At 38.0% G+C, this 17437-nt stretch overlaps 1 protein-coding gene across 4 annotated transcripts in view; it reads right to left on the bottom strand.

Moving 5' to 3' along the window:
- The window catches only part of LOC126299499 (dedicator of cytokinesis protein 3), a 951484-nt gene that overhangs the window by 36243 nt on the left and 897804 nt on the right, over nucleotides 1-17437 (bottom strand). For all 4 annotated transcript variants that reach the window (XM_049991443.1, XM_049991445.1, XM_049991444.1 and 1 more), the window contains 3 exons: nucleotides 9177-9318; nucleotides 8718-8887; nucleotides 4089-4304 (listed from right to left, as the gene is read on the bottom strand). In XM_049991443.1, coding sequence (XP_049847400.1) covers nucleotides 4089-4304; nucleotides 8718-8887; nucleotides 9177-9318 — 528 coding nt within the window. The remainder of the gene's footprint in view (nucleotides 1-4088; nucleotides 4305-8717; nucleotides 8888-9176; nucleotides 9319-17437) is intronic.

The raw sequence follows: 17437 nt of genomic DNA, 5'->3' as shown, positions 1-17437 counted from the left end.
ATTAGACACAACCATTGGTATCCTTTCACAGTATACAGAAAAAGCGTTTGCTCTAGAAATTGACACTGTCAATTATAGGTCATCAAATAAACATTTGGAAATTTTCACAGAACTTAGAGAGAAGACACTTTCTGTATTATTACTGCTTGTGATATCCATTATGGTTTAACCACAAAAAGATGCATGAACCTGCTAAAAGTGATTGTAAAATATTTTCCAAAGAAATGGGAAAGGGATGACACAACTGAACTGGAATGGCTCACAATGTTGATGAAATGGAACTGACTTTCAATGAAAAGACAGGTTTGTACTGCTAGACATACAGGTTCACAAGCTGGAAGAGGCAGCAGCATCCACTATGTGGGAGTCGCCAGTAGTGTTCAATATGATACACTGCAGAGCATGTTAACAAGCTATGTCTCATAAGGTATCTTTGCCTTATGGTGATGTTTGGTATAGGAGTCGAGTAGTGGCTAGCACACCGAACCTATTTGAGGCTGGAGTGCTGAATGAGATTTTGGAATAGTTTCATGGTTTAAGAATAGCCTGAGTATTAAACACATAAGTAGACAAAATAAAGTAATGAAATTGTCTTTGGGACATGGTTACTGTGACCAGAAGTCATACAAATGCTATTGTTGTCGGAAGTTGAAATGGGAGTGGGTACACTTAGTGCAGTAGAAAAAAGTGAATGTGTTTGTATTCATTTTGTGATATACAAATAATAAAGATTTTTGATATAACTGTGGTATTTGAAGAGTTATTTATCTTCCTGAACAAGCATCATATTGAGGGACTTGGTACTAGATTGTCTTGTATTTATTCCTCCCACAACAATACCTTACAAGTGAAACCACGACCAGACAGTCGCTGGTATAAGAATATGTGGGGGAGAATAAACTGACATTATGAGGTTAAAATTAAAACAGAGATTGCAAAATAACTGGCAGCATGTGCTATCAATAGCCTTGATGATACCCACTGTCAAGCAGAGAGACAGTGTGGCCTAAACTGAATGGAGTTTTTGAACAGTGAACTGAATAAATTCAGTGCATTCAAGTGATTTGGATGATGGAAGAAACTATGAGGACATCATGAAGTAGCCTTCAACACTGAAGAGGATGCAACAACCCACAACAATAACAGTTCAAGATAACAGGAAATAAATATGCATAGATTTTAGTTATTCTAGTTAGGTCACACAAAAAGTTATATAGAAGATGAAGAATGACGAAGTATGCATGACGAGTTTCAGAATTATTTCTACCTTCAGAAATGCAAGTGCAAAGACAGCACAAGACAAGAGCATTACCAGTTGTGTAAGTAGTCTCTCATCTCATGTTACATACACAACTGCTAACACTCATATCCTTGTGCTATCTTTGCACTTGGATTTCTGAAGATGAAAATGTGTCATGCATACTTTGGATGAATAAAGTCATTCTTCACCTGCTGCATGACTTTTCATGTGACCTAGATAACTTAATTGTAGATCTATGCCTATTTAGTAGAATTGTCTCTAGCTTCCAACATGACAATGTCATACCTTCATTAAGGAAAAGTAAGATTATGAGAAACAAAGTTATAGATTAGGCAGAGCAGTGGTGCAGTAGAATATTTGTTTGAGACAGTCATACTTTTGAAGTGTGAAATAGTGAGTTACAATTCAAACTGGACTGTGCTAGAACTGTACTTTACATGTTTCCAATTTGGTAAGACAGAACTATTACAAAATTATTCATCATAGCTCAAACTGGGAATGATGTTAAATGTAGTGGCATACCTTTTCAATGTCATGTCATGGGTGACAAAAGGAGGAGATAGGTTATCAGTGAAGTGGGAATACAAAGTCAACTTATTGCTTTCAACCATAATGTTGAATGGTTATACAGAAAATTAGTGCATCATGTCAGTATGTGAATTCACTTTTATTGCTTGAGAGCTTTTGTCGGTTTTTGTTTTTTGTTTTCCAAATTTTCTTGCCAAATTTGAAAAAATAAATTAGTGTGGGAATATAAGGTATCTTTACCCTACAGAGATCTTTGGTGTAACAGGCAAATGGCAGCTAGCCTGCCAAACAGAGTTGAGGCCAGAGTGCTGAGTGAGATTTTGGAATAGTTTTCTGGTATAAGAATAGCCTGGATGCTAAATTTATAAGCAGACAGAGTATAAGTGCATATTAATGAAAATGTGTTTAAAGTAGTTGAACCATTGTTGTCACAACTAGTGGTCATACAAATGGTATTGTTGTTAGAAGTTGAAATGGGAATCGGCATGCTGAGTGGAGTAGGAAATAATGTATGGAGGGGGTTCTTCATCTTTCCAAATTATCAGCATATTGAGTGACTCTGTACTTTACTCAGAATTTAACCTCCCTCCCATACATATTGGTACCTCACAATTTGTTGAAAGAGATGCACTTGTGGCAGTGGTTGCAATAATTAGCACTTCAGGAACAGCTGCACTCCCATTACTTGTGTTTCTTAGAGTGAACTTTGAAAGATCACATACTGCTCAGCCATTTGGCTCTCAATATGAAGCCTTAACCTTGGTCTGAATTACATTTACCAGCTCTACAGCACATCACCTAATGCGAAAGGCTAACAAAAGAACATCCTATGCTCATAATCTTGGACAGTTGTGAATGCCACATAAGCATAACTCCATTTATCATGCAAAAGAGAATTGTACTACTCTGATTACTCTGCCACCTCATATAAGCCACAATTTGGGAGTTTTTCTTCCTCCAAAAAATTCTATAATTCAGCATGCTGTGATTTTATGGCAAGTGCAGGGGCGTCAATAACAATCCATGATATTGCTGGTCTGATGGGCAGAGCATTTCCTCTCAACTTCACTAACCAAAATATGTGCAATGGTTTCAGGGAACTACTAGACAGAAACATCTTTGAAGCTCAACACTATCTGCCAGCATTTGACTGGTGAAACTATGCCACCTCTATCAAATCAATGAGTCAAATTATACTGCTGATTATTCTGAGCAGATAATAACTACACATCTGAACACTGCTCAACCTACCAAGAGTCTGATGTCTTAACTATGAGGAATCATCTTAACCAGAGCATGTTTCTTGTGATGAAGACAGTGTGGTGTAGTCCTCAGGAAATTTTGTGATTGTGAAGGCCCAGAGCATAGATTTTACAACTTTTTAATTTCATCCATATTTTGCAACTTCATTACATTACGTTGCTATCTTCCTACATCTCCTAAAAGATATTCATTTTACATAAGAATAACTGGAACAACAAAATTTATGTCAACAGATGAAAGAATTTGTCTAAACCATTTCAATTAAGATTACATTGCTATGCAAGTATGATATTGTTTCCTTGCACTCTGAGAAAATCCATGGTGTAGTAGCTATTTATAAGCCTTTTCTGGCTGTTGTTATTCTGTTATTGTTATTTTTATGTCAGTACATTGTATTCAGTAAAGTAAAATCACTGTTTTTTATCATAAGTATAATGTTTTTGAATGTAAACCAGTTAATGATAATGGTTCATTTTTCTAACCCCAGTACATGACACAGTTAACCTGCTGCAGGAAGTTAAGTGGACCACTTGCAACTATCTTACTTTTTGTTCTTTGCTTTTGTTAATATTTATATTAAACCCTTAATATTTTTATCAATCATTCATTGCTGTAATCTAAATACAATGACATGTTCAACATTTACTTATTATACAAAATATAAACATAAAAACGTAAAAGTACAAATGGCTCAGTCAAACTCATTTTAGCTTATATACTGAATCATTCTCTGCGCTTAAATATTGTTCTGTTTGACAGGATACATGACAAATTATGTGCAAAGAAAACATGGAAATTCCTACAGTAAATTCTGAATGATTTTTCTTTTCCAGGTTAAGTTATTCCCATCTGTGTTTTACTTTACATTATCAGAACAGAACTTGTACATATTTCCATTTATCAGAACAGAACTTGTATATTTTTCCAGTGCATTTTTAGTTGTGTGCAGATGCCAATCACTGTATTGCAAAGTTCCCTCTCTGAATGTCAACATTATAATAACAAAACATTTTAGAGGAGAAATACTACATCATACCTGCAACCTCATGCTGAAAGGGTTGATATTTCTCTTTGGTTCAGCAGTATACTGATTCACAAGTTGCCGCAATTCCTTGTTAACACTTTCCATTGTTTCACATGCAAACTGCACTGGTGCCAATTCCTCCACTCTTTTCTCAATGACTTCAAACCATCTAAGAATTCCTGGTAAGGAACTGCTTGTAACAAGTATGGTCCTCTCTATCCATAGACTCTAGAATTAAATGATAAAATAAAATTTGTTCATATAATCATGAGGAAGAAGTTACATACTATTAAATGTTGCAAGTTTGAATACAAAAAATTATTAAGTATGATCTGTTGTGGCAAAGCCATCGGAATTTTGTAACATTTCCATAGAGCAAACATAACACTGTAACATAACTAATCTTCACATAAGGGCAAGATAAGGTAGAATTACTACTAGATGTTATTTTCATTACACTTATCTTGTTCAGAGCAATACCGAAGTGATCTGCACACCTGGCAGAACTTCCAAAACTGTGCACCACTATCCCCCCTACCCCCACCTGCAAATTTTGTAATTCTCGCAGCATGTTTAATAAAAATTAAATATTGTTGAAAAATATTACTTAAATGGGCTATATTCATGAAATCATTGCACAAAACAAATTAAATGTGTCATTGTAGTAAATAATTACAAACTATATCAACTTCAAAACAATTGAAACTAAAAAATATTTATATCTCATGGTTTATGGTAACTACTGCACACTGTTTAATAAGAAGAGGCAACGTCGGTGTTGCGCAGCCTGTGAGCAGGCTACGGGACTGACTAGGTAGAATACAGCCTTCTCTAGCCACTGAACTAGGAGGGGGAGGATGATAGTGTATAATTAAGAATGAATTTTATTTTCTCACCATAATTTATTAATAGTGCACAAATAATTAATCAGGTATAAAAGAGAAGGAGTTATAATGAATAGGCGAGAAAATATCCGAGCTTAGAATTTGCATTTTCATTATAATCCTATTCTGCAGTCCCCTGCTTTGGGCAAAGCAAACTCATTGATTATATTGCTGATGAAGATCAGTCACAGAGCATACATCTGTTTACACGATGGTTCAACTTATATGAATGGAGTATAGCTGTCTATAGACATAATGACTAACAATTCTTGTAATATTATTTTTCAGCCACAGAAGGATTTTTCTTGAATTCTTTTTTTAATTTACACAACAGATCATACCAACTGAAATGAAATCTGGGAGCAGCAAAAGTAGTAGCTGGAGTGGGGGGGGGGGGGGGGGGGGGGGAAATCCCTCCACCATATTACTCCATTCCTCAGTCAGCAGAAATCGACAAAAATCAGAAGCCTTGAGTCATATAGCACATTTGCTTCAGCACCCACCTCATCAGCCTCTGAGTGTCTACAATATTGTAGTGATGTAGCAGGAAGAACACTGTGTAGGTGACAGCTGTATGAACATAGTGTATGTAAATCATGTTAATGACAAAAATGTTTTCAGTAACAGTTGTTTTTGTATGATGATGTTACCTGGCCAAAAAGACACAGCGGAAATGGCACTGTGGCACCAATGTGCATTTACAGTTTCAAGCCAAGAGAAAGGCTCAAGGCATAAGATATGAAAACATATGGTAGGAGAACTCACATCAGTTTTGCACCTTCTCTGTGCCTCCACTGTTGGTTGGGGCCTATCTCACTATCCCTTTATATGGCCCAGATCAAGAGACATACAAGCCTCTATTAGATTTCAAAAAGTTCTGTTAACTAAATAACAATTTCTAATTTTTGTATCAACATTTCTCAATTTTGTATTTTGGCCTACACTAGTAGCTTCTAATACATATACACTCCTGGAAATGGAAAAAAGAACACATTGACACCGGTGTGTCAGACCCACCATACTTGCTCCGGACACTGCGAGAGGGCTGTACAAGCAATGATCACACGCACGACACAGCGGGCACACCAGGAACCGCGGTGTTGGCCGTCGAATGGCGCTAGCTGCGCAGCATTTGTGCACCGCCGCCGTCAGTGTCAGCCAGTTTGACATGGCATACAGAGCTCCATCGCAGTCTTTAACACTGGTAGCATGCCACGACAGCGTGGACGTGAACCGTATGTGCAGTTGACGGACTTTGAGCGAGGGCATATAGTGGGCATGCGGGAGGCCGGGTGGACGTACCGCCGAATTGCTCAACACGTGGGGCGTGAGGTCTCCACAGTACATCGATGTTGTCGCCAGTGGTCGGCAGAAGGTGCATGTGCCCATCGACCTGGGACCGGACCGCAGCAACGCACGGATGCACGCCAAGACCGTAGGATCCTACGCAGTGCCGTAGGGGACCGCACCGCCACTTCCCAGCAAATTAGGGACACTGTTGCTCCTGGGGTATCGGCGAGGACCATTCGCAACTGTCTCCATGAAGCTGGGTTACAGTCCCGCACACCGTTAGGCCGTCTTCCGCTCACGCCCCAACATCGTGCAGCCCGCCTCCAGTGGTGTCGCGACAGGCGTGAATGGAGGAACGAACGGAGACGTGTCGTCTTCAGCGGTGAGAGTCGCTTCTGCCTTGGTGCCAATCATGGTCGTATGCATGTTTGGCGCCGTGCAGGTGAGCGCCACAATCAGGACTGCATACGACCGAGGCACACAGGGCCAACACCCGGCATCATGGTGTGGGGAGCGATCTCCTACACTGGCCGTACACCTCTGGTGATCGTCGAGGGGACACTGAATAGTGCACGGTACATCCAAACCGTCATCGAACCCATCGTTCTACCATTCCTAGACTGGCAAGGGAACTTGCTGTTCCAACAGGACAATGCACGTCCGCATGTATCCCGTGCCACCCAACGTGCTCTAGAAGGTGTAAGTCAACTACCCTGGCCAGCAAGATCTCTGGATCTGTCCCCCATTGAGCATGTTTGGGACTGGATGAAGCATCGTCTCACGCGGTCTGCACGTCCAGCACGAACGCTGGTCCAGCTGAGGTGCCAGGTGGAAATGGCATGGCAAGCCGTTCCACAGGACTACATCCAGCATCTCTACGATCGTCTCCATGGGAGAATAGCAGCCTGCATTGCTGCGAAAGGTGGATATACACTGTACTAGTGCCGACATTGTGCATGCTCTGTTGCCTGTGTCTATGTGCCTGTGGTTCTGTCAGTGTGATCATGTGGTGTATCTGACCCCAGGAATGTGTCAATAAAGTTTCCCCTTCCTGGGACAATGAATTCACGGTGTTCTTATTTCAATTTCCAGGAGTGTAGCGGCACTTTCTATCCATGAATCCAGTTCTAATCTGGCTGTAATACTGGTGCATATTATTAAATGTGCTTTCAGTGGTAAATGTTGTACTTCATTTATGACGCTGCATTCGGATTTGAATTATGATGTCACATTGTTTGGTGGAGAAGTCAGGAATTCAAGATATCTACATCATTGTGGCTTGAATCAGGCAACATAAAAGCTGTCAACTGTATGGACAAGAACTGGATTGCCAGCAGCGCATCATGGCAGAGGTCCATATATTGAGGAGACCAATGAATTCCAAGCCAGCAGTAATTCAGCTGCACATCAGGCATCCACCAGTGTTTCACAGAAATGCTGGCCATGACCTGACAAAATGGCTGAAAGGATTCAAGTGAGTTGCTAAATACAATAAATGAGGTAACATATGTTTCGCAAACGTGCACTTTTATTTGGATGGCACAGCCCAGCAGTGCCTTGAGAACAACAAAGAAAAGCTCAATAACTGATACAGATTCCAGGCCAAACCATTTTGAAAACATTTGTTGACAATCTACAGCAAGTTCGCTTAGCAGAAGAACAATTGAAGAACAGGGTCTAGTGTCATGAGGAAATGACACAGTCGTACATACAAAATTATAGACCCTATGCAACATTGTGAATCCAAGTAACAGACAAAATCTTACATTTGATGTAAGACATGAAGACATGAAGCGCTTTTGGTAAAGGATGGCACAACTTCAGAAGAATTCATCAAGTAGTGCCAGCACATTGAAGAAATGCAGTAGAAAAGAATCAGATGAAAGAACAAAGACCAACTCCTGAATGTGATTCCTATGGCAGTTTTGGGAGATCACCATGGCCTCACCTCTCATATGCCAGGTAGTAAGGGAATAGATACAGTAGTTTATGGCAGTCAGAAGTGTTTGACCGAGTACACAAGAGACAGCAGCCCTGAATGTTGACACTGTATGTCAGGAGCTAAGAGAAAACGTTGAAGAAGACATGTAACATTTTTAGCACCAATCTGAATCACCTGTCAAATGCACCATGAATAATGGACTCTATCAACTCAGACTTTTACCATAGCCACACGTTGATTACAACCTAGACTGCTTGAAAGTGTCAATAGTATTTCTTAACTACTGGAATGCAGCACGGTTTGAAGAAATATTATTTTAGAGGTATGCAACCACACAACTAAAAATAATGTAAGTCAGAGTTCAAAAATATCAACCACAAGAACTTTTGTTTCATTAGTTGAAAAAAAGGATAAACTTTATATAAAAGTAGAATTTCCAGTGGGGTTCCTGTAATTACATAAACACGGTGTCACAACATTTCATAGTTTCATGATTTAATAGATTAAACACTCTTCATTACAAACCTTAAATTCATTTTCCTTGTCCACTGGCCCTTTGTGAACAGGTCGATCAAGCTGGAAGGTTCGAACATCATTAACCTGATAGAAACTGGAAATTTTTTCTGGTATATCAGCTCCTGGTGGAAATAATGGATTTTCCTCGGGGATAGGTTTTACATTACAGATCTGTATGTCTGTTATCACAGTCAAGGTTATAACAGCTAGATATTCTTTAAATTTTTGCATTTTTGGAAATAAATATTTAATTCCTTCCACTGATATCCCTCTTTACACACACACACACACACACACACACACACACACACACACAGCTATATTCTGTTAGCACTATGAGCAGCCTGTCAAAAGGATTTCAATATACAATTTATAAGAAGTGAAAATATTTTATAAAAATAACTCTCAAGCAGAATATCACACAACAATGTCTGTTACAATTTTTCATGTAGAAATCTAAAAGGATACATTGTCCATCTGAATTCATAATTGTGTCATCAGGTGGTGTGTTTTTCATGAGGATCTGGGCAGATGGGAATTCTGTTTGCAGCCTCTGAGTAAAAGCACCTATCCTCTCATATTCCAGACCTCGATATATAAACAGTTTGTTCTGAAAATACATCCACACATACAGAATCATTGATGAGAAATAGATCACTAGTGTCATCTAATAAATAAAATATAATGCTAGCATCATCTCTTGGTTTACTCCTTTTTTCCTAACATAATAACTTCACATGCTTGAATGACTGAGTGTCCACAGTGAAAGGTTGAGAATAACAAAGTAATCCGAGTTACTCAGTGAGCATAGTTTAAAAATTCAGAAATTACATGTTCTCTAGTAATATTTCATGTAAAAATTTAACTTCAAGAACTAACATTAGCAAAATTATGTTACATAAAACATTATGCACAAGTATACAAACTTTGAGGGTGGAGGGGGGGGGGGGGGGCTTAGTAACATAGCAATAAGGTATGTTTTAAAAACAGAAACGCAAACCCACTAATTACTATAACGACATACAAGATGAAAAATCATAAATAATTATCAAAACAGCTACTGAATTACGTAAATGTGAAGAGTGTTAAAAATTTATTGCAATTTCGCTTTAAAATTTTTACCTTTTAGCTTACTAAATTTAAGGCTCTGTTCAAAGCACTCCCATCCTCTGACAACAAAAATTTTCAACGTTTCTTTCATTATTTATATGCTTTCTGAAGTGCATTCATTGGGATGGTGTGAATTTTTTTTCAGTCAGTTTTCTTGTATATCATCTATGGTTTGGAAACAATGTTGTTTCAACAATGTCCAACCAGATCAAGTGGCAGTGTTGACACAATGTAGCAGCATGGGGAAGGACATGGATCTCTAAGCTTAGCTAAGAGTTCAGTGTTGTTTTTGTACCTGCCTCCTACCCAACACTCTAGCTATATGGTGAATGGTTGCCTTTAGTGTTTCCATTGTTTGTACTGCATAAAGAACTTTCCATTAACATATTAATGACTTCAAACTAAGTAGCACTTCTTACTGAATTCCTCCAAATTGTAAAGTAACAAAATAATTTTTTCCTTTAATATACTTTTTAAGTGATACTATCACCGTATTTTTGTGAAATATGTACAACAATCATTTATACTGTTATCTTATTGATGCAAGAGTTACTTATTGGTAGGGATGATCAGCTCCAGACTATAAAAATAAGAAATTACCATTGGTTGTACATGCTAACTGAGAATATAAAGATATGTTGATGAACTAAAAATAACTCACCAAAGGAGATATTACTTATTTAAATAAACAAGAATCTATCAACATGAATTTTAATAACATACCAGAAATTGAAATCTTCTAGTGGTTGAATATGGAGGTAACTTTTTAGTGAGAAGTAATCAAATAAAGAACCCAGGTTTTTTCCAAACACTTTGCTGAAGAAACAAAAATGTCTTTAAAAGTAAAACATTTTCAAATACCAATAATAAGGATCTACATCTACATGATTACTCTGCTATTCACAATTAAGTGTCTGGCAGAGGGTTCAATGAACCACCATCAAACTATCTCTACCATTCCACCCTCGAACAACGCACAGGAAAAACGAGCACTTAAATTTTTCTGTGTGAGCCCTGATTTCTCTTATTTTATTGTGATGATCATTTCTCCCTATATAGGTAGGTGCCAACAGAATGTTTTTGCAATTGGAGGACAAAACTGGTGATTGGAATTTCACAAGAATATCCCGTTGCAACAAACAATGCCTTTGTTTTAATGATTGCCACTCCAATTCATGTATCATGTTTGTGGCACCATCTCCCCTATTTTGCGATAATACAAAATGAGCTGCTCTTCTTTGAACTTTTTCAGTGTCATCTGTCAGTCCCACCTGATGCAGATCCCATGCCGCACAGCAATACTCCAGGATAGGGTGGGAAAGTGCAGTGAAAGCAGTCTCTTTAGTAGATCTGCTGCACCTTCTAAGTGATCTGCCAATGAATCACAGTCTTTGATTTGCTCTACCCACAACATTATCTATGTGATCACTCCAATTTAGGCTACTTGTAATTGTAATTCCTAAGGATTTAGTTGAATTTACAGCCTTCATATTTGTGTGACTTATGGTGTAATTGAAATTTAGCAGATTTCGTTTAGTACTCATGTGAACAACTTCACTCTTTTCTTCATTCAGGGTCACCTGTCACTTTTCACACCACACAGGATAGGGTGCTAATTTTTTTTGCTCATCTGGTGACTTAAAAACACGGTAAATGACAGCATCATCTGCAAATAATCTAAGAGAGCTACTCAGATTGCCTCCTATGTCATTAATATAGATCAGGAACAATAGAGGGCCTATGACACTTCCTTGGGGAACGCCGGATATTACTGCTATTTTACTCGATGACTTTCCATCTCTTACTATGAACTGTGACCTTTCTGCCAGGAAATCATGAATCCAGTAGCGCAGCTGAGGCAATATTCCATAGGCACACAATTTGGTTAGAAGACGCTTGTGAGGAAAGCCTTCTGGAAATCTAAAAATATGGAATCAATTTGAGGTAGCCAACTTAAAAGTTGAACAGCATATTGACACAGTGTTGTGGTCTTCAGTCCAAAGATTGGTTTGAGGCAGCTCTCCATGCTATTCTATCCTGTACAAGCATCTTCATCTCTGAATAACTACTGCAACCTACATCCTACTGAATCTGCATACTATACTCACTCTTAATCTCCCTCTACAATTTTTACCACCCACAGTTCCCTCCTACATTAAATTTGTGATCCCTTGGTGTCTCAGAATGTGTCCTATCAACCAGTCTCACCATTCATCAAGTTGTGCCACAGATTTCATTTCTTCCCAATTCTATTCATTACCTCCTCACTAGTTACATGATCTACCCATCTAATCCTCAGCAGTCTTCTGTAGCACTACATTTCAAAAGCTTCTATTGTCTTCTTGTTTAAACAGTTTATTTGTCCATAATTCACTTCCGTACATGGCTAGTCTCCAAACATAACAGCCATGTAATGTGGTGCATTATCTCAGATGGAAGGAAAAATTGGTTATTGCTCACTTGAAAAGGTTTTAGGAAACCCTATCAAAATCATCATAGGGTGGTAAGGACTTGAACTATGCTCAGCTCCAATACAAGTCCATAGTCTTAACTACTGTGTCACCTTGCTCTAGCATAATAGAAAACATTTTTATACTTCCGGATTTCATCTTATTCAAGTTAATATCCACTAAATGATGTTTGCACTGACTTTTTCATAGCTTCTTGGTTTTCTGCAGCATGTACGAGATGTGTGAAAACATTAATGAGACTGATCTACCATCTACCAAACATTTCATTTTCTTAACACAACAATTTCATTCATCACAGCAGCTATACAGTGGCAGAATCATTGTTCTCAGTCTTGGTAACAGTCTAAAAGGCTTCAACTAGCAGAGCCTTTAAAATGTTGGTCACATTCTTTTGAACACTATCCAGTCCCAAAATGATCTACTTTTAAGACCTTTCTCAATTACAGGAAAAGAGGAAAAAGTCACAAGGACTCTGATTAGGGGAATAGGGGGACTTTGGAACAACAGCAATGCCTTTTGAGGTCAACAATTATGTGATGGAAGTGGATAGGGCATTGCTATGCTGCAGCATCCACTTGTCTGCAATGTCTGGTCTCCCTCAGTTCACCCTTTTCCTGAGCTACCTGAGCCTTTCAAGGACATCTTTGAAAAACCCTTGGTTGACAGTTTGTCCTAGACATATTCCTTATGCACAGTACCCCTACTGTCAAGAAGCAACTCATTCTTGTTTTGATCTTTGATTTGCTCATTTGGGGTTTTTTCAGTTGAGGAGATGTCTCACTGTGCCACTCCTCACTTTGCTGCTTTGTTTCAGGATCATACTTAAAAATCCAGAATTCATCACCTGTCATCATACAACTGAACCATTCATGGTCACTGGCAATCCTCTCAAGAAGATCAATGCACACCTTTCTTAAACTGTCCTTCTGCTCAGTTGTGAGGTCTTTTGGCACCAGTTAGGCACAAACCTTCCACATGTGCAAAACTTTGGTCAAAATTTGATGTACTGTAAAAGTGTTAAATTTAACAGGTCATCCATCATCTTTATTGTTAAATGTTGGTCTGATCTAACAATAGCATGTATATGTTTGACATTTTCATGTGTCTTTAAAGTGTTTTCAGACTTCCAAAAATGATTTTCACCAGTGAAAAACTTGTGCCCTTGATAAGGAACATTCCTCATAGGCCTGTTTCAACTCACACAGGTCACACTCATAGATTCCCCATGCTTAACACAAAACTTGATGGCATAGTATTGCTCTATATTCTGTTGTTCCATTTTCGTTATGTGCAACAAGAACACAGCTTCACTAATGTCCGTATGGTGCTGAAACACAGGCTGAGCATCAGGAAAGAATGAACACACTGGTCTACACAAGTAAAACAACACAGCATTGCCATATCACTCACAGTGTTATTAGTCTGATTATTTTCCTCATGCACCTGGTATCAGTGATTAAGTATCATTTAGTTTCATCAGTTGTCTATCATTTTTCAGTCATGATTCCACTTTTTATCCATATTCTCTCCTGCCTTTAATTCTGCCTTTAGTTATCAACTGCAAGTTCCACTACTTTTTGTTTTATATTATATTTCTTTAATGTACCTTCTTTCTCTTCTCTAATTATACTGCGTAGTTCTTGGTCTCTGGCAATATATTTATGATAATGACATCATCATTTATCATTCTCATCAGCCAGGATTTCTTAAGTTACACTTTAAGTCATATTAAATCACATATACAGTAATTTCATTTTACATTTCTGAAAATTTCATTTTACTTTGAGATCCACACTGCCCAATTTATAGAGTGAGATACTTAAGAGAACCCACACCACATCTACACAGAGTTAGCTGTCAACATCATCATCACCATCATCATCATTATCATCATCATCATCACCACCACCACCAGCACCAGCCACCAGTTCAGTAATTTGGGATGTGGCCTCTTTGAGTCAGAGTGCAACACCGGATCCCTGCAGGTTCTTACATTTATGCCTGTCTTCGACTTTCTGTTGCCAATTCATTCCAGTTGTATTTCTTAAGTTTCCATCCCATCTGTCCAGTGGTCTTCCCCTTGGTCCTTCTTTGGTAAATTAGGCTCCACTCTAGTACTTGTTTTCACCACCTAGCATCTTTTCTTTGAGAGACATTACCTGTACACTGCCATTTCAATATATACACTCTTTCCATTGTGTCACTGACCTTTGTTGTCTCCCTGATATCAGCTGTTTCTTTTTGTCTTTCTTTGTGTAGTCCAACATTGAACTCTCCCTTCCTTTTTAGTTTACTATTACTTTTCAAATGTATGCAAGTAATTTTTGACATTTATAGCTCCTGAATTATGACACCAGCTTACATTTTTTTAAAAACTGAAGTAGATAGTTTTTTTCAGTGACATTGGAAAGAACCTTCAAAACTCACTTCAGTGTCATAACACTTGTGGAACTTGATCAAACAGTAATGAGATAACAGCACTACAGACCATTTCCCTGCTGTCAAGAGAAGAGTTTCCACTAATGCCTCTACAGTAAGCATACACGTAACTCAGGTAAGGTTTTTGTGGGTACTTGTGTGCTCAAAGCCTGTCAGTTTGTACTCTGCTGTTGTACTGATCAGACAACTTGCTCCTGAAGCTATTTAGACTTTCATAATGTATACAATAGTAAAAAATGTGGATATGATTTTTGTTTGTGGTGAATGTCACCAAACAGTTAGAGCAGTGGTATGGTTGTACAGCAGAGAGTATCCTGATTGTGCCAATTCCTTACTATCTCTCTTTGCAAACATTATCAAAAAATTACAACAAACTGGAATTTAGAAGAATAAAATATGCCTACAAAAAAAAAGAACAGCAACTAGCATTCTGTCAATAGTAACATACAATCCACATGTAACCACAAGGCAGCTTGAAGGTTCAAGTGGTATCAGACAAAGGAGTGTTCTGGAAAAATTAATGGCCATTGCACTTCAACCTCTGCACATTTCACTCTATAAATGGCTTCATGACAATGTCTTTCAAAACCAGTTATAGTTCTCCAAAAGGAGCTACAAAAAATAGCAAGTTGGTACAGTGTTTCTATGCAAGATTTTATTTCTGGATGAATCATTGTTTCCAAACCTTGGGCAAATCAGACTTCACAGTATTCACTAATGGTCAGCTGGACATCCATATTGACTGAGAAATGTCCCTGTTTTATTGATGGAACTAAATATCCACAAATATCTGCAGTTCATAGCAGATATGTTGCTACAGTTATTGGAAGATATCCCACTAGACATAAGGCATTTTATGAAGAACAAAATGAATGATTTTTTGCCCTTACTTCACTAATAATTTCATAGATTGTTTACAGAACATTTGGTGACTTTGGATCATTCATTCAGAAAACATAAAATGGCTTGCACAAAGTAAGGGAGTGTACAAGAAAACATTAACAACTCATAAATACAAGAGATGCCTTATAACATGAGCCTGTCCTCTGATAAGTCCAGATGAATTTCAATGATTTTATAGCATGTATGAATGCTCAGCATCAACATTTTGAGCACTAGATATGACAGTCATACTAATATGTACATGAATTGTATATGATTCATGTATTTGTTTGCATGTGGCACAACAGGCAAGATTTTTGTTGGTGTTCATCTCCTGATGGGAGGACAGTGATTTGCAGCATTGTTATCCTGTTAATATTTGATTAAGTTCCACACATGTTATATCAATGAAGTCCACTTTGAAGGTTTCCACAGCGCCACAGAAAAAGTATATAGTTATAAAAATGTCAGAATCATAATTTGACAGCCATTAATCATAAAATCTACTTGCATACATCAGAAACTTGCCACACTGTCCATCATAACTTTACGAAAACCTCACCTTGATGCATTTACTTGTTCTAGATATATAGAGTGGGGCAATTAAAAGTGGCCCATATGAGTGGATATGACTGGACGTAAATATATGCATATAATCACAACCTAACAGGATGGAGCAACTGCCCATATAACCAGTTGAATCTTGGATCAAATTTACACAATTTTCATGCCTCACAGAATTGTTAGAAGAGGTCAATCTTGTCATGGACCTTGCTGGCCACCCAGTTCACATGATCTGTAAGTGTGCAATTACTTTGTGTGGGTAGCCCTCAAGTCTCAGGTGTATTGCAACAACCCCATAGTCTTTAAGAACTGCAGCAGAACATTTTGGATGAGTCTGCTACAATTCTGGTATTACATCTTCAATCCACCTTCATAAACTTGCTGACCAGGGTCCAAAAGTGCAAAGAGATGAGTGGTGGTCGCTTTCAACGTCTGCTATAATCAGGCTAATACTGTATTTCCCTTCCTCTACTGTGTTTCTTTGCTCCCTGGAACTCTGTTCTCTGGGCCACTTTTATTGGCCTCACCCTGTATTTTGTATGGCCTGTCTTAGCTGCCACCATTATACAGAGATAACCTGTTAAAACCCGGATTGTGAAGGAAATTTGCATCATCAGAATGCACAAATAAGACTAAAGAACTGCAGTGAACAAATTCTCATCAACCATAATATGCTGCAATTTCTTGAGTTATGTGAATGCACTGTTGAGTATACTATGTCTGTTGAATGGGATGTTATGTATTGTGACCTTTTAGTATGGTCATCTAAGCTTAACGGTAAAACTGCAAACACAGCATTCATAGTTTGTGAAAACAAGCTGACAGTCTGAAGGGAGATAAAGAGTATTTTTAGTATGATGTCTGAAACTACCCTCCTCAGTTTCCCAACCAACAATGTAAAGCAACTATACTTTTTATTTCCTTTTACTGGAAGTAATATAATCAGCAACAAGACAAGATACAGAAGAAGATTATCAAACAACACACTCACACAACAACAAGATAACTGAGTCAAAATTATTAAGGAGTATAGGCAAATGTCATAAATAACCAGACAGAACATATTTACAATAGTTCATTTTACTAGGAATGATAATAGTTCACTGTGTTAGCTCATCTGAGAAACAAATATAACTTTACACATTTTGTCAACAAATGCAGCAGGAAATGTACTGTCATGTAATTTGCTGATACAGTAAAATTCAAAAGGTTTATCTAATGCTATAAAACAAAGAAAGAACTCTGTCTAACAACAGGTGGTAG

This window comes from Schistocerca gregaria, chromosome X (assembly GCF_023897955.1).
Source record: "Schistocerca gregaria isolate iqSchGreg1 chromosome X, iqSchGreg1.2, whole genome shotgun sequence".
Taxonomy (NCBI): Eukaryota; Metazoa; Arthropoda; class Insecta; order Orthoptera; family Acrididae; genus Schistocerca; species Schistocerca gregaria.
The sequence above is the reverse complement of the archived record's forward strand: the minus strand, read 5'-3'. Positions and strand labels throughout refer to the sequence as shown.